At 61.1% G+C, this 24,165-nt stretch overlaps 1 protein-coding gene across 4 annotated transcripts; it reads right to left on the bottom strand.

Moving 5' to 3' along the window:
- Positions 1-21: 21 nt before the first annotated feature.
- Kcnj4 (potassium inwardly rectifying channel subfamily J member 4) lies at positions 22-22,515 on the bottom strand. Of its 4 annotated transcripts, none has more exons than XM_026411518.2 (2): positions 22,494-22,515; positions 22-1,728 (listed from the first exon to the last, which is right to left on the bottom strand). In XM_026411518.2, the coding sequence occupies exon 2, from the start codon at positions 1,687-1,689 to the stop codon at positions 352-354; it is 1,338 nt and encodes a 445-aa protein (XP_026267303.1). In that variant the 5' UTR covers positions 1,690-1,728; positions 22,494-22,515; the 3' UTR covers positions 22-351. The 4 variants fall into 4 exon arrangements, with proteins under 4 accessions (XP_026267303.1, XP_026267300.1, XP_026267301.1 ...); XM_026411515.2 differs by lacking the exon at positions 22,494-22,515 and adding an exon at positions 20,961-21,293; XM_026411516.2 differs by lacking the exon at positions 22,494-22,515 and adding an exon at positions 8,288-8,469.
- Between the last annotated feature and the right edge of the window lie 1,650 nt (positions 22,516-24,165).

Below are 24,165 nucleotides of genomic sequence, written 5' to 3'. Positions count from 1 at the left end.
GCCCTCCCCAACCCCACGGTGCCCACCCCCCAGCGGTCCAGCCACCTTCCCCAAGGTTCTGAGAGCAGAGGGGGCGTGTCCTTGAAGGGTCAGGGGGAAGGGTGGAGGGGCGGGGCCCAGAGCCACCTGTGGTAGGCACTGGGGAGCTCCAGCCCACCGGGCCTAGTGCGGGGGCCCTTCCCAGGCTGGGCTCTGCAGTCAGCAGGAAGGGGTCCCACCGTCTCTGAAGCCCCCACCTTCCTCCAGAAGGTCCACGGAGCCAGGGTCAGCTCTGTCCTGAGCGTGGGGAGGTGTCTGGCAGCCCACCCTCAGGCAGAGGCTCTTGCAGGAGCGAGAGGGCAGGGCTGGAGGTCAGATGGCAGACTCCCTGCGGTAGGAGATATTGTCCAGCGGGAGGGTGGACTGCATGCGCTCCAGGTCCAGGTGGCTACCAAACTCCAGCATCCGGATGATGCCTGCCTCGTCCTTGGAGCCCGCCTCCAGGCCCAGGCCTGCAGCCACAGCGGCGGCCGCGGCGGCGGCCTCCTCCTCCATCTCCTCTTCCTCCTGGCTCATGAGGGCCAGCTCGTTCTCATAGCAGAAGGCACTGGGCGGGGGCGGCGGCGCGGGCAGCACGGTGATCTTGCTCTCCTGCAGCTCCCTGGCGGAGCAGCACGGCGTGCCGGCCACCTCGTAGGTCTTGTGGAAGCGCGAGTAGTCCACCTTGTAGTGGCTCTTCTCCTCGAAGACCACGGGCTCGAAGCGGTGGCCCCACAGGATCTCACTGGCCAGGTAGGAGCTGCGGGCCTGGGTGGTCATGGCCGTGGCCTCCACCATGCCCTCGAGGATGACCACGATCTCGAAGTCCTCGGACTCCAGCTCCTCCTTGCCCATGCCGTAGAGTGGACTGTCCTCGTCGATCTCGTGGACGATGATGATTGGCGACACCAGGAAGATGCGGTCCAGACCGATGTCGTAGCCCACGTTGAGGTCCCGCTGGTCCAGCGGCAGGTACTCGCCCTCCTGGGTCATGTAGGGCTTGATGAGCTGCGCCCGCACGTGGGCCTCCACGATGTGGCTCTTGCGCAGGTTGCCCACGCGCCACATCAGGCAGAGCTTGCCGTCGCGCACCGAGATGACCGCGTGGTGGCTGAAGAGCAGCGTCTGCGCGCGCTTCTTGGGCCTGGCCATCTTGGCCATGATGGTGCCGATCATGAAGGAGTCGATGACGCAGCCCACGATGGACTGGACGACCACGGCGATGACCGCCAGGGGGCACTCCTCGGTGACGCAGCGGAACCCGTAGCCGATGGTCGTCTGGGTCTCCACCGAGAACAGGAAGGCGCCCAGGAAGCCGTTGACGTGCATGATGCAGGGCTTGGGGGCCGCGGGCGCCGCCCCGCCGTTGCCCGCCGGGCCCCCGGTCGCAGGCACCACGGGGCTGGCCTCCAGGTCACCGTGGAAGAAGGCGATGCACCAGAAGAGGAGGCCAAAAAAGAGCCAGGAGACGAGGAAGGCCGCGGAGAAGATCATGAGCATGTAGCGCCAGCGCGTGTCCACGCAGGTGGTGAAGATGTCCGCCATGTAGCGCTGCGACTTGTTGCTCAGGTTGGCGAAGTAGACGTTGCATTGGCCGTTCTTCTTGACGAAGCGGTTGCGGCGCTTCCGCCGGGGCACGTGGGCCTGCCCGTTGCGGCTGTGCCCGTGCATGTCCTGAGGCCGGCGTGGTCACCTGGGAAGAGGCAGGGCCTGCGGAGAAGCCGGACAGGTGAGGTGCTGGGGAGCACAGGCTGCCTGGGGGGACCCGGGCTCGGGGACGGGGGCGCCTGCACAAGGACACTCAGCACCACAGAAGCCTGGACTAGGCGCCCCCGTCCCCACAGCCTGGAGGTGGCACATCTGGTGGCCCTGAGGCTGGCCATCTCCAACCAGGAAGCCAAGGCCACCTGGATCCAGGTCCTAAGTACCCCCCCTTCCCCAACGGTGCTTTGCTCACTGTTCTAGAAGCTTCCTGATACCCATCTTGACTCTGCTCTCCACTTCTTCTGAGCTCTGACCTCAGTTGCCTCCTTGCATCCACCCTCTGCACTTCCAGGTGTCTCCAAGGCTGGACACCCTCCCGTGATGCCCAGTATGCTGGCTGCTGGCCACCCGTGGCTCTTCATATTTAATTAACAAGAAACACAAGTTTGAATTCAGCTTCATATTTGCATTAGCGTTGTAAGTGCTCAGTAGCCACCTGTGGCTAGTGGCCACCAAACTGGACAGAGAAGCCATAAGCCTTTTCTTTTTGTACCCAGGGGTGCTTTACCACCGAGCCGTATCCTGAGCCCTTTTAAAATTTGCTTTGAGATAGGTCTCACTAAGTTGCTGAGAGTCTTACTAGGTTGTTAAGGCTTGCCTCTAACTTGTGATCCTCCTGCCTCAGCCTCCCCAGGCTCTGGGATTAAAGGTGTGCACCATCACAGCTGCGGTCATAGGTTATGTTAGCATCATATCAGAAAGTTGGGACTTGCATCCCCACCTCCGATGGATTTTTCCCTTGAACTCTTCTCTCTCAGTGTTGCTTTTGGCCAATGAGCCTGATTCCTGTCCTGTCTCTACACTTATTGGGACGTGGTGGGTGAAAATCAGGTGACATGGTCAGGATGGAACAATGGGAAGCCCAGGCTTTGGTCCTGTGTAGGCATCATTGCTCTCAAGTAGCTCAGAGAAGGAAAGTGGCCTCCTCAAGACAACACAGCTGGGAAGTAAGTGAATTCATGATGTGGAGACCAAGAATAGAATAGGAGAGGCAGACACCCTGCCTAGCTCTGCCCCTGGACTGTCCCTCTCTGAGCTTCAATTTCCTCATTTGGGGGTCAAAGTGGGGTGTAGGGAGCCACTCTGAATGATTTGCACCTTCCATCCTGGAACGGAGAGGCTTTGACCAGTCACTACATCTCGTAGTGACCTGGACAGTGCCCGGGTCCAGGAAGTTGAGGGCATGCTTTGAGATGTAGATGTAGGCCCCTTGGGTTGAATTACACTCACCTGTCCCTTGTAACCCTGCCCCTTTTGGCCTTTTTTGGATGGAACTTTCTAAGAACAAGGGTCCCCCCAATAAAAGCCCACTTCTGAACATGCTCGCCCTCTCGTGACTTTCTCTTTCTCTCCCATTTGGGGAGCCTCTGAGGCTGAGAGCGGAGAAGCTGTCCTGAAGCTTGTTTAAAGGTAAAGTTTCTGTCTGTGTTTTATTTGATGTCCCTGGGGATTCACATCTTAAGTTCAGTGCCCATGTGGGTTGGGGACAGCAATGGGGGTCAAAACCCCTGCCTGGGCTGGGTTGATGGCACACACCCGCAATCCCAGAGATTGGGGAGGCTGATGCAAGAGGATGGCACGTTGAGGCCAGCCTCAGTAACTCTTAGATGTCTCGAAAGAAAATGAAAAGGACTGGGGTTGTGGCTCAGGGGTAGAGCGCTTGCCTAGCATGTGTGAGGGGCTGGGTTCCATCCCCAGCACCACAAAAAAACAAAAAAGAAACCCTACCTCACAAGACCCAAGAAGTTAAAGCCAGGCTCCTTCTTTCCCGCTTCCCCGGAGCTGGTGACAGGCAGGCTGGCCTGTCACTGTCCCCAGCTGTTTCAGCGAAGGAGGCCCATCATCCCCTCTACCCTGGTGGCGGACACAGCAGCTGGGCCCCCAGAGCAGACACTCTGCCCCCCGTCCCCAGCCCTGCCATCGGAGCCCAGAGCAGAGCTGGGCCTGCCCTGGGGCTCTGGGGCCCCCGGGGCCAGGGCCCAGCCTGGGTTCCTGATAACATTTTGGCCCAGAATTATATAAGGCTGGGAGTTTCTATTTTCTGTTCTATTCTTCTTCCTGATCTAATTGTGCATCTGTGGCAATGTTTATACACTTCCCCGGTTCAGGACAACTCGGTTGCCACAGCAACTGGAGCGCGCCAACGCTATAATTTAGAGATCAACAGCTTCAGAGGCTGCCTCTCCCCCGAGAAACTCCCTCTCCCTGTCCAGGGAGACTGAGCCCAGCCCCCACCCGCCCCTCGGCCACCCCACCCGACCCCTGGCTCCTCTCCCTTCCCCACCCCACCCAGGAACTCCCTGGGCCCACAGTTCTGGGTGGAAGTCCCAGATCAGCCCCACTGTGGGACCTGGGCAGGACATCGACCGCTCTGAACCTGCTTCTTCATCTGGAAAATGGAACCAGCAAGCCCAGCATCCTAAGACCCGGGAGGGCCTGTGGGAACGGCCCCTAGGCAAACTGGCCCCTCGGAGGTCCTGACTATCACTAGGCTCCCAGGTTCTCACTGTCACCTCCCCAAAGGCACAAAAGCAAGGGCTGCAGGTGGTGGCCTGGGGGACTGGAGGCCACCTGTGCTTCTGGTTCAAAAGCCCAGTTTTCAGCAAGGTCTTCTTTCCCCGGCCTCTCCCCACCTGGCCTCTGCCCTCCTCAGACACACACACACACACACACACACACACACACACACACACACAGCTGGGGTGTACAAGGTCACGGAGTTCAAGACCCTTGTTTTACACCTGAGGCTGGGGAGGTCCAGAGGCGGAAAGCACTTGCATTGAGGGTCCCCGAGTGGGGCCGCTGGCCGCTCCAGCAGGCCTGCTCAGAGCCCTGGGAGGGGGGCCCTTTGGCCTCATCCATCTCCTCCCAGGAGGGCGCTGGGCCTGGGCCAGGGAAGACCGGGCACCCGACAGGCCCCGGCGTGTCCCCACATCCCTGCAGGAGAAGCAGAGAGAACGAGGCTTGGGGGCCTTGCCCTGATGCAGCTCCCGAGCTCCAGACAGGCTGAGGGTCCTGCCCGGGCTGAGCACAGGCCAGGCTGCCGAGTCCCCTTGGCCCTCTGCCCAGAAGAAATGGCTCCTGGCGTGGTGGCTCACCTGGCACTGCAGAAGAGGCCTCTTGGCGGGCTCCTGCCCTCTGGGAGGGGTCCTGGGAACAGAGGCTGAGGAGCCACCCCCGCCCCGTGGCTGTGTGCTGGGGCCTCCCCTCCCCAGCCCTGGCCACTGCTCCCCATTAGTGAGTGAAGATGAGGGAGCCTCAGCCAGCCCAGGCAGGGCCAGTCCCAGGCGCCGAGTCCACACAGGAAACCCTCACCCCAGCTTGGCCACTTACCCCCAGGCCCTGCTCCCCACCTCCTGTGGCCCCCAGTGCAACCCGGGGCTCAGTTCACCCCTTGCTCTGGCCCCTCTCCAGGCCAAAGCAGCTCCCCCCTTCTGTGGGGGCCTGGGTGGGTCCTCAAGGCTCCCAAAGGTCCTGGTGCTCAGCAGCACCAGGGGGAAGTCACCTCCCCAGACCTGCGCCCTCGCTGAGACTCCCCAGCCTCCTGAAAACCCCGTCTGCAGCAACCTGCTCAACTAAGCAACCGCTCTGGCCACCGCGGACCTCTTTAGCAGGATGGTCACCTGCTAGAGTGAGGGTGGAGCGCCCACCTCACCAAAAAGTGAGAAGGACCAGCTGGGCCTTGTGTTTGTAGGTGACATCACAGGGCCATGCCAGGGTTTCTTTTCCTGGTCACCCAGGGCTTCCTGGAGAGGACCACGTGGTGCAAAAGGGGCGCAGATGACAGGAAGGGACACAGGACCGGCACTGACTTGGAGCCTCTGATGTAGGTAATGAGTTTCCTGCCATTAAACACGTCTTCTGGAAGAGCTGGCTTGTTCCCTGGCCTGAGAGGGTGGAGGCCCCGGATCAGGGAGGCCGGCCCTCTGCCACTGCCTTGTGGCCTGACCTCAAACAGGCCCCTCCTCTTCCTGGCCTCAGTGCCCCCCCAGGCCTGCGGCGCATCCTCCTAGGCGTGTCCCTGCTGCTTTCGAGCGTCACGGAGCTCGACAGGGATAGAAGCAGAGGTGACCCAGGGTTTCCCAAACCCCTGGGTGCAGGTGGCTAGCTCAGGACAGTGGAGCCACTGTCCCCATTCCAAGGTGGCATCCTGGATCCTCAGGGGCAAGGTTCTTTAGGTGACAGCAGAAGCTGGCTGGTCTTCAAATGGAACATCCTTCCTGGGTCAGAGACGGACGCTCGCCAGCCCCGACCGAGCTGGGCACCCTGTTCACTCTACTCCGCTGCCCACGCCCCAGCCCGGGAGCGAGCCCAGATCCCACCGGACAAGGAGGGAAACTGAGGCCTGGAGCAGAGACATGCGGTGTCCCAGGTGGCACGGCTATTTGACAACTGCCACAGGAAGCTGGTTCCCTGGGGGGGGGACGTGGAGGTGACCCACAGGGCTGGGAGTGCAGGCACCCGGCTTCCCGCCCGCCTGAGGAGCGAAGCCGGGCCAGGCCCCACCTGCCAGCAGGTGGACAGGAGGCAGAAGACCCCCGGCTCCTGTCACTTCTTAGGTTTTCCCTGGGACTTAATGACACTAAAGACCCCCCTCCATGTCCACAACTCCATTTGTAAAAGCAAAGTCAACATCCCGGCAGCCCCTGGGTCTCAGAAACCTGGCGGTCCTCACGGGCACCCCTCCCTCTCTGCACTGTCCCCACCCGTGAGACACATGGTACAGTGGCACAGTGGCCCCAGCCCTCCCCACACTCCATCCCGCCAGTTTTGATCCTTTGAGGTCCCTGCTCCTGCACTTTGAGGTGCGACAACAGGGCAAGTGACGTGGTGACCAGGTCACACGGCTCAGCCTGGGCCCAGCGGAAGCCTCTCTCAGAGCAGGGACAATCAATCGGGAAGGGCCCACTTCGTGCCAGGCAGGGTCTCTCTCCACGTAACATGGTGGCGTTCCTTGTCGGCCTCACGAGTATTTATTAAGCACCTACTGCAGCCACCACAGGGTGGTCACACCCTCCCCAGCTGAGGAGCCGCTGGCCGCAGAGGTGGGAGGTGCTGAGCCCCAGGGACGCTCAGCTCACATGACAAGTGGGACTGTCTTCCTCGCCCAGTCCCCACACTCCGCCCTCGGTCCCTTCACCTGCCGTCCTGTGCCCCTCACGGGCTCCCCTCAGGCCCTGCGTGTCCCTCCAGGTTCCCGGTGGCCCTCCCTGGCCGCACTGTCCTTCTCCACCCGGCTTCTGACCAACCTCATGGCACCAACGTGCCCATGGCTGGGTGGGGTGGCCAGGCCTGGCCCTGGGGCTCCCCTCGAGCACCTCCCCGGCCGAAGGTTTTCATCTGAAGATGGAGCTGGAGTCACCCGCGGCCCGACAGAGACCTGCCAGTGACGGGGGTGATGGCGATGGTGACTTAGGAACTGTGCTGGGGCCACGGGCAGCCCTTCTAGTCCTGGCCCCGCCTGAGGGTGCTCTGCCCAGGGGCCCTTCTCTGTCCTCAAAATAGGGGACCATACCCGTCCCTGGTCAGAGGGTGGGAAGCCGCCACACAGCCCAGTGCTCAGCAGGATCTGGGGCACAGGAAGGTGGCCCCAGCCCACCCATCCCCAAGCCCCCAGCTGGAGGGGACGCCGACTCTCCCAAGGGAGGGCACAGGGCAGTGGGCAGGGCCACAGGGAAACTCCTTGCACCCAGGAGGGTCCTGGGGGGGAAGCTCTCCCTGGGGGTGGGAAACAGTGTCACCCTCGTCCCGTCTCCCTACATTCGAGGGCACGGAGACTGTCCCGACTCCAGGTCTGAGGTCTCCCTCCTGAGCCCCAGGGCAGGGGGCCCCTGTCCACTCTAATGTGTGGGTCTTTTCAGGGAAAGTGGGGCCCAAGGCCCCAGGCAGCTGAGCTGCACTCCGCAAAGTGCCGGGGGGGGGGGGGGGCTGGGGACAAAGCTATTCGCAGGGGAAATTGTCCCCACATACTCAAGGCCCGCTCAACACCCCGTCCTGCTCCTCACACCCTGAGGATCTGACTGCCCCCCACATGCATCTCAAGAGCTGCTTCGTCCCCCTCCCAGCGTGGTGGCTTCAAGTCTCCGGTCTCCGTGCCACTCTCCACCTGGTGGCCTCAGGCAGGCCCCTTGACCTCTCAGCTCCCTGCGCACCTCATCGTAGGTAAAGCTCATAGTAGAGCTCACTGCCACGGTCACAGGGGAACACCTGGACTGGGCGTGTCCCGTGCCCAGCACAGAGTGGGTGATGGGCCAGGTGCGAATCTCTCCAGGGCTGAACTGTCCTCTGGGTTTCCTCCCAGGGTCTCAGAGGCAATGTCCTGGAACCCCCGCACCCAACCACACCTTCCTGCCGGGGTTGTCCTCCAGCACTGCACTAGGGAGCAAGTGGGCAGGACGGTGGCCTCAGAATCACCCAGAACTGGGCTCAGTCCCACCGGAAGGCAGGCCCTCGACTTCCGTGGGACTCCGGGTCTCCACTTAGGAAAGAGCATAGCAGTGCCTACCTGTGGGCTGTCCTGAGGGTCAGATGCAGATTGTCACAAAAGTACAAGCCACACAGTGCGTGCTCAGCAAACGCTGTTCCTCCCCCCACACCTTCCTCTGGACCCTGAAATCCCTCTGCCTACCTGCCCCTCCCCTAAGACGAACCCTGTGACATTGCAGAATCTACTCTGAGCAGCTGAGCATTTAGCACAAACATACTCTGTGTGGAGCTGCCCTGAGTGCTCACGACGATCGATTTCTACATCCTCACAGTGACCTCAGTGGAATGTACTGTTATCATTCCTATTTTAGAAATAGGATAACCAAGGCACAGAGAGGTTGCCCAAGGTCACACAGCTCATACGTGGTAGAACCAGGACTTGGATCCTGGCAGCTGGCACCAGGAAACTGCCAAGGCATGCTTCCTCCTGCCTTGAAAAGACACTGTCACCCACTCGTCTGCTTCAGTTTGATAAACATGACCTACTATGTGCTGGGTTCAGTGACACCCGTTGTACTGGGAAAGGAGAAGCTGGATCACAAAAACAATCTGGAGCCAGGAGGCAGATTCCTGATCCGAGGTCCAGCCAGGGCCTGGACACAGGCAAGTCTGGGCTTCACACAGGCTCTGAGAGCAGTGATGGAACTGACCCACTCCCCTGCTCTGCCCCCACGCTGCCCTGCTAACCTCCCAGACAGAGAATGCGGGGCAGGTGGGCAGGCTGAACCAGGCTCCCTGGGGTGTCCAGGAGGCCTCCTGTCAGGGCCAATTGCAGGAGCCGGAGGCGGAGACCAGAGGCCTCCTGCTCCCACACACAGGGCGCCCTGCTGGCCTCTGCCCTTGATGGAGGGGTCATGACCCCATAAAGCAGCCGCCCCAAATGCCTGTGCCCTCTCTCCTATAGGGGCTGGATGGTAAAGAGGTTCCTAGAGGCGTCTCTTGTCCAGAACACACTTGGGGCTTCAGGCATCCCTGCCTCCTCGTGGCCCCTGGGGGCCTGCTCAGCCTCCCTGCCAAAGCTGCCTCTTAGGTGGCTATTTGCACGCTTGCTGGGGGTCAGTGCAGGCCTTGGACCCGCCCAGCTTCTGTATCAGCCGGAGGATGCTCCAGGGGCAGGAGGGTCTGGGCGGGCAATGAATAGCCAGGTTACGCAGTGGAGGGACAGCGTGGCGTGAGACGAGAGGGAAGGTGGGGTGCTCTGGCTGATGCAGTCTCTGGAACAGTCAGCTGAGACCCAGTGGTAAGTGGGTGTCGGTCAGGGAAATGTATGCATAGGTGGAAAATGGGGTGTAGAACATTCCAGAAGAAGTTGGGTGCTGTGAGAATCTGCAGAGGCCCAGTCGCAGCAGTGAGGTGAGCAAGAGGAAGAGCTGCCCAGGGTGAGGGCCTGGAGGTGGAGGTGGTGGGCCGGGGGTCATCCCCCAGCGCATGGGGAGCGGGTAGGCAGGTGGCTGGATTTTGCCAGGTCTGTTCTTTTAAGTTTTCATGTGACAACTTTTAAGAAAAATAGAAATAAGGACTAAAACCATAATCCCTGGGTATGTGACAACAGACTTAAGAAACAACACATCCCAGCCTCGTGTGGTGCTCCACCTACCACACGTACTCCCAACTACTCGGGAGGCTGAGGCAGGAGGATGGCGAGTTTGAGGCCATCTTGGGCCACTCAGTGAGATGCTGCCTAAAATGAAAAAAGAGGGCTGGGGCTGGGCTCAGTGGCGGAGTGCTTGCCCGGGAGTGTGAGGGCCTGGGTTCCATCCCCAGCACTGCAAAGAAAAGCACCCAACAATTCCTAGCACAGTCGCAGAGACCCTCTGTCCTGGTCCTCTGAGCTCTGCAGCGTCCAGGGCTTGGGGCACATCACTGTGACAAAGTGTCCTAGGCTGGTCTCTGTGGGGCACAGTGGAGGCAGGAGGACCGTGAGGAGGTGATGTGGTGGCTTGGAGCTGTGGGGATGGTGGCCGTGGAGCCAGAGAGAAGGGGTGCAGGGACATTCTGGGTTTTTTGGGGGTTTTTTTTGGTCCTGGGGATTGAACCCAGGGGACTCAACCACGGAGCCACACCCCAGCCCTTTTTTGTATTTTATTTAGAGACTGGGTCTTGCTGGGTTGCTAGGGCCTCGCTAAGTTGCTGAGGCTGGCTTTGAACTTGCGATTTTCCTGCCTCAGCCTTCTGAGCTGCTGGGATCACAGGCCTGTGCCACCATGCCCAGCTTATGTGGGGACATCTAGACAAGGAGTCCTCAGGACTGATGGGCAGTGGGATGTGGGTGAGGGGAGTGGCAGTGTCAAAAGCCATGGATGATGGAAGAAGATGAAGAGGACTGGGTTTCAGAGGGAGGATTCTGGCTTTGGCGGTCCAGATGGAGCTGTCCCCCCCCCCCATGTCAGATCTGGGCCTCCCTGAGTGCTGGGCAGAGTCAGGAGAACACCTGAGTGGATGGTGGTGAGAAGCTTACTGAGGGGAGAGGAAAGGGTCTCAGTGGACCCCATCTCAGAGCAGGAGAGGGGTCTGGGGCAGCCGCGGAGACCAGGGGAGATTCAGGCAGCACCATGTGGCTGCCCCCCCCCCCCCCCCCCCCCCCCCGCCAGACCACCTGAGCCCTCCCTTCCAGCCCCCAAGCAGAAGGCTGGAAAATCCTGGGGTGCAGGAACCCTGCTGGGCTGGACTGCAGGGGCGGGAGCAGAGGTGACCTGGGCACAGCAGGCGTCTGCCCCACCCCTGCAGCCAGCCCAGGGAGGGGGAGGGGAGCAGTGTCACTGTCCCCAAGCCTTGCCATGCCCTTGACTCCCAGCAAACAAGGCTCCCAGGAGCTGGGGCTGCTGGTGGAGGGCAGCGGGGTCCCCCAGAGCTTGGGGAGTGGGAGCTGCTGCCCCCACTCACAGACGCACCTGTGTCCCAGGGGTGCCACCTGAAGGGGAGGCCTGGGGCGTAGGGGGAGTGGGCACTGCAGTTGGGTTTTCCGTGCCCCTAGGAGCCCCAGCCCGAGACCCCTGCACCTGGCGCCCGGCAGCCCAGCTCTGCAGCTCAGCTGGGAAGCCGCCCCGAGCCCACCCCGAGCGGCCGCCGCGCAGGCGCAGAACTGGGAGGGACTCTCGCAGCCATGTGGGTCTTCAAGATGTATTTTAAGTGAAAAAGGCAACAGTCATGAACAGCGAGTAGAGTACCGCCGCTGTGTAAAAACGGAGGGAAGGAAATTTATAGACACACGTATTTGCTTGTCTCTGGATGGGGACCCAGGAAACTGGTGGCATGGGCTGCCTCCAGGGAGAAAGCAGGTGGCTGGGGACCGGTGGGAGGAAGAATCCTCACTGTTTTTTCGTTTGTGTCTTTTTAATTTTAGAACCATATGAATGTATTACCTATGGAAAAAAAATATAGGAAAAGTTTTAAAACTGGTGCATACATATGTGTATTTCTCAGAGAAAGGTCATAACATTCATAAGGTCCCCAACAAGGACTGTGACCCCAGAAAGTCCGAGAACACTCCACCTATGGGCTGTGTGGCTATGGGGGAAATGTGTTAACCTCTCTGAGTCACATCCCCAAAGTGGGGAAGAAGAACGCCCACTGTAAAGGCGCACTGCACAGATGTGCAGGGAGAAGGGGTTGGTAAACTGGGAAGGGCAGAAGCTCTTCTTGGAGGGGAGGACCCCGCCCCTTCTCCTCACCTGCCATGCTCCCCTGGGCCCTCCAGCGCTCCTCTGAGCCCCCACCTGATGGAGCCTGGGGGCTGGCGCTCCCTCTCCCACCCTGAGCCCAGGGGCAGCCCTGGCCATCGCCACCACCATCCACCTCCCGAGTCTTCCCTGCAGTCCACCCTGTGATCTCGTCCCGTCCTGCGGCTTAGAATACCCCCAGCCAGGCTCTCCCCCGGGCAGGGCGCCCTGCTCCTGCTCCCGGTGTCCGCTGGCCCTCAGGGCTGCCGTGAGCCCGGCACGACCCAGAGAAAGTGGGTCAGTGGAGGTGGCTCTGAGCAGACACCAGAAAGAGACCTTCTGTGCCACTGGACACAGCAGAGTGGCCCTGAGCGCGGGGAGCACGGACGGGACATGTGGGGCCTCGGCCTCTCCTCCACCGAACACTGGCTTCTTCCCAGTGGTCCTAGGCTCAAGGTCCTGGATCCCCAGGGGAGGCTCCAGGGACAGGGACAGGAGCTTTGTGGGACAGGGCCCAACAGAGGCCCCAGGAAGGCCAGAGAGGGTGGCAGGATTGACCAGCCCCTGCTCCAGCCCCAGCACCCTGCCGCACAGCCAGGAGACTGTCGCCAACCGCGAGCCTACCGAGCATGCTCAGCTGTCACTTCTGACCATCTCCCCAGATTCTGGGGCCAGAGACCTCCATCTCCAGCCACCCCCATTCATTCACTCACCACCTGAAATGTGTCCCGAGCTGGTGCATTTGCCCTCCCGCGTGGCGTGTCCCCAACACAGCACAAGCTGTGTCTCGGAGGGGCTCTGTAAATAATTGTTGAATGAATATCTATTGAGTACCTACTATGTGCTGAGGGAAGAGAATAAGACACAGCACCGCTTTGCTAGCTCCATGTGTAAATGTCCTGAGTCAGGTCAGGAGCCAGGAGCTGAGGCAGCAGGTCCCAGGAGGACGCAGGGCTGACCTGGACCCCCCAGGGGAAGCTCCAGGGACGGGGACAGGAGCTTTGTGGGACAGGACTAACCAACAGAGTGAGTGGGGAATTTGGTCCAGGTGGGCGGATAACAGGAGGAGCTGAGCTTGGGTGCCTGGGGCCCCTTGGGCAGCTGGAGGGGCCTCTGGGGGCAGAACAGGGTCTTCCTGAAATTGCTGGAACCCAGCATCCGGGAATCAGCCCGTGCACCTGAGCCTCCGATCAGTGCCGCCTCAGGTCCCTATACCGGCAGCGACTTCGAAGCCTTTCTTTACTTTTTTGTTTTTGGTACTGAAAATGGAACCCAGGGGTGCTCTACCACTGAGCTACATCCCCAGTCCTTTTGATTTTTTTACTTTGAGACAGGGTCTCACTAAGTTGCTGAAGCTGGCCTCCAACTTGTTAACCTCCTGCCTCAGCCTCCCGAGTCCTTGGGATTTCCGGTCCTTTCAAACTCTTTAACCAAAACCCAGAGAGAAAGCAAACAAGTTGTTATTGACTGCTACTTAATATGTTAATATATATAATATTAACCAATTATACAATATATATCATGTATATATCTCTGAAACAAAGCCTCCCAAAATAATACTTGTCCTCACTACCCGCGTAGTGTTTTGAAGTGTTCTTTTTTTTTATTTTATTCAAAAAATAAGTAGCACAACTCATGAAGTCAATTCTACAACCCAACGACGGACCAACACCTGTGTCCTCAGTGGCCCCTCAGAAGGGCTGTGACAGGGCTCTGGGGCCCAACCAGAGGGGACAGAGGCCATGAAGGAGACAGTCAGACCGTGGGCTCGCAGGACGTCCACATGGCCGCCAGAGAACAGAGGCTGTGCGGGTTCCAGGTCCAGCCCCTCACCCGGCCCGGTTAGAACTCTCCGCTGTCCCCTGCAGGGACCCTTCAGAAGCGGCCTCCCCCGTCCTGGACAGGGACTGCCCCCGTTCCCACAGGCCCTGCCGTCAGTGTCTCTGACAACTGTGACTCCCTCCCACCCTGGCCTTGACCTCAGGGACCTGGGACAGCTCCAGCCTGTGGCCACGGGCCTCTCTGCCCTGCCTGGGTCCTTCTCCTTCTGGCTGCCCAGTTACTCCCTGGTGGCTGGGGGACTCTTCCAAGGTCAGGTGGCCTTGGGATCCGCAGCTGCATGGCCCCACCCCCTGACCCAAGCTAGAAGGAGGGGAGAGAGGTTGGGGCTCAGCAGGGAGGTGACATCCAAGCCATCCCCTGATAAGACAGGTGGTGCCGGGAGGCTGAGGGCTGGAAGCCGGCAGTGGCCCCCGAGTGGCTGGGCCACCATGCACTCAGAGACTCCGGGGCTCACAACGTCCCTGGCAACCCTGAGACACGGGTCCAGGCCCACACCTGCAGAGCAGGGATACAGGCTCCGAGAGGTGACCACGTCCCCAAGGTGGCAGTCTTTCAGGGGTATGGCTGGACTGAACCTAGACCCTCTGTTTTTCCACCCTGGGCCTCAGCGGGGACTACTGAGGCCAGAGAAGCTGGGTGGGGGCAGAGGAGGCGGGCTGCCCCTCCTGTCTGTGCCTGCCCTCCCCTGTGTGGCCTCTGGGGTCCCCTCATGCTGACCTGTCTGATGTGAGAGGCCCCGCGCTGCTCTCGGGCAACAGGGGCAGGAGAGCTTCCTAGAGGCTGGGCTCAGGGTGGCAGAGACCTGCTGCGTGGGTGGGAGAGGGCCTCACAGAGGAGCCCAGAGGCCCCCTCTGCCACCAACTCCAGGTAGGAAAAGCCCCCTGCCCTGGGCCCCCACCTCCTAACAGGAAGGCGGGGTCCGCTCCCCACAGCTCAGTCCCCTCCTCTCTGTCTTGCCCAGATGGCCCTGAGGCCCGGCAGAGCTGGTGGGCTCTGGCAACGGAGGGGACAACCTAAGGGCAGAGCCAGTGCAGGGCCACCACCCCATAGGTGCTCCCTGCCCCCCAGAGTACAGCGAGCTTCCCAGAGAGACAGGAACTGGTCAGCATCCTGTGGGGTGGGTGGGTGGCTGAGCACCTTCCCCCTGCTGATGGGACATGCTGCCCCTGTCCCTGTCCCTCTCTCTAACCCTGATTTTCCTATGGGGGTGTGGGGGCGCCCAGAAGTCCAGCCCTTCCTCTCCTCCTGCAATCCCCAGAGATACAGGGTTGTCCTAGAGAGTGAGGAGGGTGTCAGCACCCCTGGGGGCTGTCAGGAGGCAGAGGAGTTGGGAAGAGCCATGGGCTCAGGTCTGGCCTCAGTCCTGCCACCACTGCTGTGTGACCTTGGGAAAACCCCTGTAGGTCTCTGAGCTGTTGTTTCATCTCCCAACAGAGGTTCTGGAGAAAAGATAGCTGCAGGAGGAGATGGGGGCTGCCAGGTAGAGCGGGGGGGGGGGGGAGTTTTCTTCTTCATTCCAGTCCCGGGGGCTTGTCTGTCTAGCAGCACCCTGGTCCCCTGTCCTCCATGGGTCCCTTAGGTGGCCTACACAAATTCTCCCAGCTGGTAGGTCACCAGGACAACGCTGCCTTCTCTCTGCACAGCTTCTGCTGGGTCTGAACACCAAGGGCCAGCTCTCCATGACTGACAGGGTCCTCAGGGCTCCCCACCTCCACCTGCCAACTATTGGCACCAGGGACCCCAAGGCAAGGGCAGGTGAGCTTTCCCAGGGAGAGAGGGGAGGCCAGGCTGGGAGAGGCTAAATGGAGGGGCCCAGGGTGGCTGGAGGTGGGCACCTAGGTAGGACAAAGGGTGTGTGTGTGTGTCTCGGCCCAGGGACTGGGGCCACCCTGGCTTCCCGCTAAGCCTCGGTTTTCTCATCTGAACCGAGGGCGCTGGGAGGATTAAGTGAATTCATGGATCTGAAGCCCAGCATGGAGCCCTGTGACCCAAGACCAGCAGCAACCCCAAGAAAACCTCTCTGTCACCCTGTCACCAAGCACTCACTACAGCAATCCCAGCAGCCCTGGGAGCTGTGTGCTCAGGCCTGCAAGCTGGGAGGAGGCTGTGAGAAGGCGGAGGCCGGGATGGGAGGCAGAGGCAGGGGCCTCGTCCCTGCAAACCCTCCCGGGTCTCCCTGGCTCGTGTGTCCTGATCAAGAACTGTGGTCTCAGAATCAGGCAAAACCCACCTGTTCAGAAATGGGCCCGGGTGCTTTCTGCCTGCTTCCCGCCTCCCGAGCCTCAGTGTCCCCTGCTACGAATCAGAAGTGCCACCTGCGCCCTCGATCCTCCAGGTGGGCCCAGGGACCAGAGGGCAGGCTGCCGAGGCGGCGCGGGCTCAGACCTCTGCGGTGGGGGCTGGGGACCGAGCAGGAGCGCTAGCCCCCCCTCCCCGACCGCGCACACGCGCCCACCCCCCGCGCGCCGCCGCCTGCAGGAGCGCGCCTGTGAGTCAAGCGCTATTCATAGAGGAGCTCCGCCAGCTGCGGCGTCACAAGCACAGAGGCCTCAGCCCATATTATTATTTCAATTACCATCTGAATTAAAAGTTTGAGCAGCGATCAGCCCACGTAGCCAGGGGAAGAGGGAGCAGGAGAAAAATAAAGACGAAAAGGAGAAGAAGGCCGTGCTGGAGATCCCCCACACCGAGGAGGGCTGCGCGCCCGGGAGGCTGAAAGGTTACGCCCACCCCCAGGATTCCTGACCGCCCTTTGCCACGGCCCAGGGTCTGCAGGGGAGGGGCCTTTTGAGACAGCAGCCCAATGGCAGCGACTTGTTGGAAACAGGTCCTTCCTTCCAGATTCTTTGTCATACAGATGGGCAGACCAAGCTCAGAGAGGGTGATGGACTGACCTAAGGTCACACAGAGAGCCCAAGGCTGCTGTCTCCAAGATCATCTCCACACTCAGTTTCCCCTGACCTCACCGAGCCATATGACACTGATAATAGCAGGTGGCCCTGGGGACAGGACAAGGAGACAGAGGTGCTGTCCCTGCTGGTTTCTCTCTCTGTTCTCAGAGCCTGGTTCTTCTGCCCCAAGTCCTAGTCTGGAGCCATTCCCTCTGTGACCCCAGCCTCACATCTCAGGTCCCCATCCACCCAAAGGCCCCTTCTTGCCCACTCATGCAGGGAACCGAGCCCCTAGCAGAAATCTAACACTGGACACCTCTGGGTAGGTTATCTCTTGTCTGAGCCTCAGTCTTCCCGTCTATGAAATGAGGCGTCCCCTCCAGTCCATGTCTGTGTCTGCAGAACCGAGCCCCCAGAGTTTCCCTGAGGGGGTGTCAGGCTGTGGGGGCGACTAGACCATCCATCTCCTGCCAAGCCCCAGCACAGGGGAGGAATATTTTCCACTCTTTTTCCCAGGGAAGCCCCAAAGACAGCCTCCGAAAACTAATTTCTAAGCTCAAATTCAGGCTGTTTTGCACTTTCTTGCTGTGTGACCTTGGGCAGATCACATAGACTCTCTGGGCCATGGCTTTGCCATCTCTAACATCAGGATATTAAATGAACAGTGCAGGTTGCTGGGAGGACTAGATGAGAATTTGCAGAAGCTCCTAGCCCAGTGCCTGGGGAGGAACATGGCTTCACTAGCTGGGAAGAGTGGAAGTGGGGGGTGCTACCTCCCTTCTCCTCCTGAGAACATCAAACACTCCCAGGGTTTTGGAGGTGGGGATGTCATTCAACCTTGCCCATGAAGCAGGAGTCACAAGGCCAAGATCCCTAGTTCCACTTGCATAGGCCTGGGAATGGGGAGCTCACTATTTCACCAAACGTCTATAGTTACTCCCCATTTTTCTTGGTCTCTAGTTCTAGGAATTTTCTAGAATGGACCATAACCTTCTAGCTTCACCCCACATCCAGCCTGTTCCTGCCAGAGACTGCCTGAAACTGGCTCTAAATGAGCCTGACAGGGGGTCCCCAAACAGACCAAGCAGGACCCGCGATGGTAGGATGGGGATCTGGAGGGTGGGGATGGAGAGCTCCTGGTAAGAGCTGTCCCCGTGAGCCATGGAGCTCCTGTCTCTCTGCTTCCAGGGGGTTGGCAGCCAGGAGCCCTGGGTTCAGGCCTTAGCTCTGTCACCTCTGCCCTCAAACCATCACTGTGACCCTCAGGGACCCACGTCCCCCTCTGGGTTTAGTCTCCACTTTTGTAAAAGGAGGGATCAGATCTCCGACAGAAGCTCAGACCGTGGGTCTGGCTGAAGACCCCCCACCTGCCTCCCCAATCCCAGCAGTGGTTGGGCCGCTTGCCCCCGTCTCCACCCAGGGGCCCACCAGTGTGGCTCCTGCTCATCTGCCGGTTCAGGGCCGTGTCCGCCCTCCTGTGCCCTTGGTCCTATCTGGTGCCTAGAGTATCCACCATCCCCACTTTTCGGAGGAGGTGGGGGGTCATGAGGTGAAGCCACTCGCTGCTCCAGGTCCCGGGGATGGAAATGCAGAACCCACCCCCTCCTCAGACCCCGAGGAGCACAGCCCCCACAGGCTCCTTCACCAGGAGAGTCCCCCAGGCCTGAGTGGCCAACTGCCCTCTGTATGGAGGTGGCCTCTGCACGAGGGGACCTGCCCAAGGTCACACAGCAAGCACAGCAAAGACAGAGAAGGGTCCTGGGCACCACAGGCCTCACTTCACCAGGGGGACAGCGGCATGCTGGCTTCCTCCCCAGGTCTGGGGATCTCCCCTGGACGGGGGCCTTGTCCTGCCTCCAGGTCCCCGCAGCTGCCCCTAGAAGCCCCCGTGCCTGCGCCTGAGGCCGGCAGGGTGGGCAGAGGGCAGGGAGGACAGTGGCCTCTTGGCCTGGGCCTGCCCCTCCCGCTCCCTCGTGCAGGGGGAGCGGTGATGATGTAATGCGCTCGGCTTTCGTCCCGGTGCCAATCTCAGAAGAGACGACAGATTGCAAGAGCCAAATTTGGCAACCTAGGGGGAGAGGCACGAAGAGTGGGGGAGAGGAGCGGGCCTGGGAGGTGTGGAGAAGCCCCCTGCCCGCCGCGCCCGGGCGTGTCCCCTCCCTCCACTCTGGCCCCCTGCTTCCGCCCGGCCCACCTGCTGGCCCGGGGCCTCACCTCCTCTGTCTGGGTGGCCAGCCCAGCTGCTGCCAGGACCCTCCCGCCTGGCGCTGCCAGTCTCGCCCTCCCACCCCCACCCCACACAGCTCAGCTTCATTTCCCACCGCTAGTTTCCTGGTTACCACGTTGCTGGTTGTCATGTCGCTTACATGTCCTCGTGACTCAGTGGTCCCCGCAGAGGGGGCCCCTCCTCCTCACACCCCCCTTAGCACTCGCCCCCGCCTCCCCCAGATCCACATTAAGCAGCAGCCCGCCCTGGGAGCCCGCCCGGCTCCTCTCCCTTCCCTCCCATCCCAAGCCTAGGAGTCTAACTGCAGCACCCTAGAGCTACTCCGCTCTCCCTTCCACAAATGTCTGTGAAGGACCTACTGTGTGCCAGGCTCCTGCACGTTGCTCTGAGACCTGACAGGGTCTGTAAGCCACTCGGTGCCTTGAAGAAGTCAGTGACACAGCCCCATTCTCCAGACGAAGAAACTGAGGTTCAGAGAAGTCAAGCCAGTTGCCCAAGGTCACCCCAGCAGAAACCCATGGCTAGTTCTTTTTGGTCATGGTCACCTCAAAGGTTTTTTTCTGGGAGAAATTTCTTTGCAAGGGGCTCTTTTCAAGGGATCTTGAGGAATAACTTCCAAGCCCCAGATGCCCCTTCTAACTCCCGACCCTCCACTCCACGGTGGCCCCTCCACTCCACAGTGCCCAGTGGCTGGGCCTCTGTTGCAGCCACGTTCCTTTCACACCCCCTCCCCCGCATCAGCTCTACACCTCTTTAAAGGTGAAATGAGTCCTTGCCCCATCTCCCAGCATGTCCCCAGCCTTCTGCTCATGGAGCCCAGAGCTCTCCATTGGAGGTCAGTGGGGCAGGGAATGTGGCCTCTGGGAATGAGGTTCCACAGGTGTGGAAGTTGAGGCTCGGGGAGGGGAGTGGACTGCTGAGGCTGCTCGGAGGGTACGGGAGGCTTGATGCTCTGCATGGAAACCCCCGAGAGCCTTCCGTCCAGGGGAGAAGGTTCCAGGCGCTGCCATTCTGGCTCCAACTTGGCTATGGGTTCTCTTGGTGGCCAGAGGCCCTTACTTCTGCCAAGTTGTACACCAGCCTCATCCCAACTGTCCTCTCTTCCATTTGCCCTCCTCATCAGAGGCCATGCCAGGGCCACAACAAGACTCTTGGGCCTAAAGCCCTAGAGGTCATGGGATCAGAGTAGATGCTACACACACAGGGCTGGAGTCCCTCTCTGCACTACCCAGGCCTGGCCCTCGGGCCTCCAGCTCTGGTCCTCGGCTCTCTTGACTCAGTGCTGTCACTCCACCACTCCTGAGCCCATATTTCCACACAGCAGACCTCTCCGCCTCTCGTGCACCACTACCCTCCAGCCCGCCATCTCCCCTGCTTTCTCCCATCCTGCAGCCTGGGCACTGGAGGCAGAGTGTGGGTGGAGGGAAAGTAGATGACAGTGGTTGGGGGACATTCTGCAGGTGGCAGGGCCGCTCTCCCTGCTCAGGGAGTCATCAGATGGCTCTTCCCTTGGGGTCCTCACGGAGGGAAATGCAGCCTCTGCCTTTCTCCCCAGCCTCAGTTTCCAAAACTGTAAAACACCTGTCATTCACAGAATCCCTGCCCACCCACCCTGGGTTTGCCTGGCACAAAGTAGGTGATCAAAATCTGAGAAGTAGGATTTTTTGTCAAACTGAGAGGCCATTTGGAAATAGGCTGCAGGTAGGGGATTGGGAAGAAGAGACCCTCCACACGCATCTTGCCACAGTCACCTGCCTGAAAGCTCCCGCCCTGACAACTGTGGGTGGGTGGAGGCCAGGAAAGGTCATGGCCAGGGCAGGAGGTCAAGATACCTTCCACCCACTCTTCTCTTCCTCCCTGCAACCCAGACCTCCGCTCCTGACCCACAGCCTGACAGAGCGCAGGAGCGCACCAGCTCCGGGGAAGTCACGGGACCGCGCCAAACGCCGCGCGGGCCAGCCAGGACCCGGGTCAGGGATAAGGTGCGGAACAGGCGAGAGGCCCGGCCCCAGGACACACAGACACACAGGCTGCCAGACAGACGCACGGACGGACGGACAGCGCCCGGCTTACCGCGGGGCTGAGGGTCCGACGAGTGTCCGGGAGGCGGCAAGCGGGCGCTACATCCCCCGGCGCAGTCCTGCGGGCGGCGTCCGGGAGGGGAGAGGGGCGTCCCGGCGCCCCCGGCCCGCGATCTCGGCCGGCCGGCCCGCGCCCCCTCGCCGGCTGCCGGTCGGTCTGGGCGTGGGGTCTCGGGGTCTCGGCGCCTCCAGGCCGTCCCGCGCCGCTCCCCGCGGGCCACCCAACTTTCAGCGCTGTCACTCGCCGCGCCCTGGGCGCCACCTCGGCATCAGCATCCTCGGCCCCAGGCCCGGGCTCAGAGCGCGGGGCTCGGGGACCCAGGGCGCCGGGCCACCGCGCCCGCGCCCCCCGCCCCCGCCGCAGGCACCCTCGCTCCGCGGCTCCCTCCCTGTCACTCGGTCTCACTGCACGCTGCCCCCCGCCCTCCGCTCTACTCCCTGCACCCGGCACCGGTCACCGGTCCCGCGACCCTCGGCCTCCTGGCCCGGGGTCGCCTCCCCGCTCCCGCCGGGCGGCTCAGCCGCCACCTCCCGCCCTCGCTCCCGGTGGCTGGCTCCCGCTCCTCTGGTCTCTGCCTCTCTGCTCCGTCTCTCTCCGGTCTCTCCCGCCTCCCTGGGTCTCTGTCGCTTTCTCCCAGCGGGGTCTGTCAACGTCCCCGTGGCCCTGCGGGTCTCCCCCTGCCTCTGCCCTGTCGCTCCCCTGCCCGCCTCTAGCCGTCTCCCCCGCGGCTCGGTCCTCCGTCTCTCTCCCTCCCACTCTTGGTGCGGCCCCCTCTGTCTGGGACCCAGGCCCCCGCTCGCCGCGTCCCCGCCTCGCCCGGAGCCCGAGCTCCCGCCGCCCGCGGCGCGCCGAGAACTCCCAACTCGCCGCACGCCGCCCGCTTTGCGAGACTTTCGCCCCTCCTCACACGTGACCCGCGCCCCGCAGCGGAGGCCACGCGCCCCCCCAGCTCGGCAGCCCCGGGGGGCGCGGGGGCCCTGCCCCGCCCGGTGTCCCCGGCCTGCACGAGTCTCCAACCCGCTCCCCGCGGGGCCCGCGGCGCGGGGCAGGGGCAGGGGCTGGGGGCTGCGCGGCCCCGATCCGGCCCTGGATCCCGCCCGGGTTTTCCTCCTCGCCCCAGGAGCGCTCCTCCCAGAACCCGTTCCGGGATCCGCTCCCGCGTTTCCCAGCCCCCCGGGGCAGGTGGGGAGGGCTCCCGGGAGCTGGTAGGCCGGTGGGTGGGAGCGGGGGGCCTGGGGTCCCGGGGTGCCGGCCCCTCTCTTCGTCGGCCGCGATCCTTCCCGAAGTGCCTGCAGTTAAGGCCCCCAGCACCCGGCTCCAGGAAACCGAGGTGGCCCTGCAGGAGGGACCCTCATGATCAACTCTTTCACAGACCGAGAGACGGAGTACCAGAGAGGGTCAGCTCACCCAAGGTCACCCAGAGGTGGCAGAGCCACACCAAACTTTCCTTCTCTACCGTCCCCCACTGCCCTTGTCTAATTAAGCCGTCTTAAGGGAGGATCTGTTCACTTCTACCAGACTCACCACCAGAGTGTCCAGGTCAAAGCTGCCAGCACCCCACTGTCCCTAGCTAGTTGGTGGCCATTCTGCCACCTCTCTCCAGTTCTCCAAGGAGACAGGAGGGAAAGTGAGTCTGTCTCTGTGGTGATAGGATGAGCAGACACCTGTGGTTAGACTTCCAGAAGAACTTTCTTGGGAGCCTGGCTATCTCAGACTAGCCCCAGCTCAGAGAGGGAGAGTCAGGCATCCCAAAGCTGGGTGGAGAACTGGCTGGGTAAGAGGCTCCTACTCCAAGCTGGTTTTGAGCAGAAAACTACTAATGTGCAAACCACCTCGTTTCCCTACCTGTTCCCGGGTCCCAAGTCCTCAGCATAGTGTACCCTCAGGCACCACCTTATTCTGCACACCATATCCCCACACACACACCCTGATTCCCACAGATGGCAGAACACACCAGATGCCTGCACACCTCTCCGCTGCTTGCAGTTCCTCCTGCCTCCAAGCCCAGCCTCAGTCCCCCTCCCTCAGGGGCCTCCGGATGCCCACAGCAAAAGTCATTTTCTACCTGCTCATTCATTCACTCAGCCAGCACCGGGTGCCCACCATGTGCTGGCCCCTGGGCCGGGCACAGTATGGTTCTTGCTTAATGAGTCTGGGAGTCAGCCCAACCTGGACTCAAAAGCACTTAGGAGCTACGTGATTTTAAGCGAGTGTTTTATTTAACCTGTTAAATGGGGACTCTAACAGCTCCCCCAGGGGCAGATGAGCTTAGGTGGACACACCAGAAATGCACAGCTCATGCTCACAGCTCATGCTAGCACAACTGTTCCTTCCTGGTGCAGCCTTCAGTACTGCACACCTCCACGGGTGGGCATCTTCCACGCCTGCGTCCCTCATTACCTGCTCTGCGCCCCTTGTTACCCGCTGTGCCCCAGCACAGACGGCCAGGATTGATGTTACCTGGCGCAGTCCTCTGTGGGACTGAAGAGGGGTTAGGCCCTGATAGCAACCCATGTGTGCTGGGGGCCTATAGCACCTTTGCTTGGGCTGAAAGTGGGAGGATGCAGATGACACAAATGACCATAGTCTCTTCCCCTCACCAGAGGCCTGGCCTGGGGGCTGCCCTGGGAGCGTGAGGTTCAGGGAAGAAGGCAGCCGAGAGAAGGAGGTGGGTAGAGAGAGAGGGAGGTCTGCATCCAGAGAGCTTAGTCCCACAGGAGCAGTCCCCCAGTGCCAGGTCACTCAGCACAAGTTGAGGTCCTCTTGCTGGGCCTGGGCTGCACTCCAGGGGCATCTCAGCCCCTGCAAGGGCGGTGGACTGGGAGGGAGTGAAGAAGGGCATTTCCAGGAAGGAAGAGGCTCAAGGGTGTCAGGAAAGGGTCCCTCCTCCCCCATGGACCCCTCTGAGGCCACGTGCTCTAGACCTGGTTTCCTCATAGGTAAAGTGGGAGGGACAAGGTCCAGCTCTCCTGAGGATGATTAAAGATCAAGGAAGGACTTGCCATCGTCCGTCCCATGTTTGAGAATTTCTGGCCTGTTGAGGTCAGGAGGGGTGATATGACACAGGTGTGCACAGGCCTGCCAGTGTGTGTGTGTGTGTGTGTGTGTGTGTGTGTGTGTGTGTAAGTGGGCTGGGGAAAAGGGGGTCATGTATCAGAATCTTTGTGACCCTGGGCAAGTTGCTTGTCCTCTCTGC

Source organism: Urocitellus parryii, chromosome 5 (assembly GCF_045843805.1).
Source record: "Urocitellus parryii isolate mUroPar1 chromosome 5, mUroPar1.hap1, whole genome shotgun sequence".
Classification (NCBI taxonomy): Eukaryota; Metazoa; Chordata; class Mammalia; order Rodentia; family Sciuridae; genus Urocitellus; species Urocitellus parryii.
The sequence above is the reverse complement of the archived record's forward strand: the minus strand, read 5'-3'. Positions and strand labels throughout refer to the sequence as shown.

Coding starts and splice junctions, on each gene's coding strand:
- Kcnj4 (XM_026411518.2), bottom strand. CDS start 1,689: ATGCACGGGCACAGCCGCAACGGGCAGGCCCACGTGCCCCGGCGGAAG.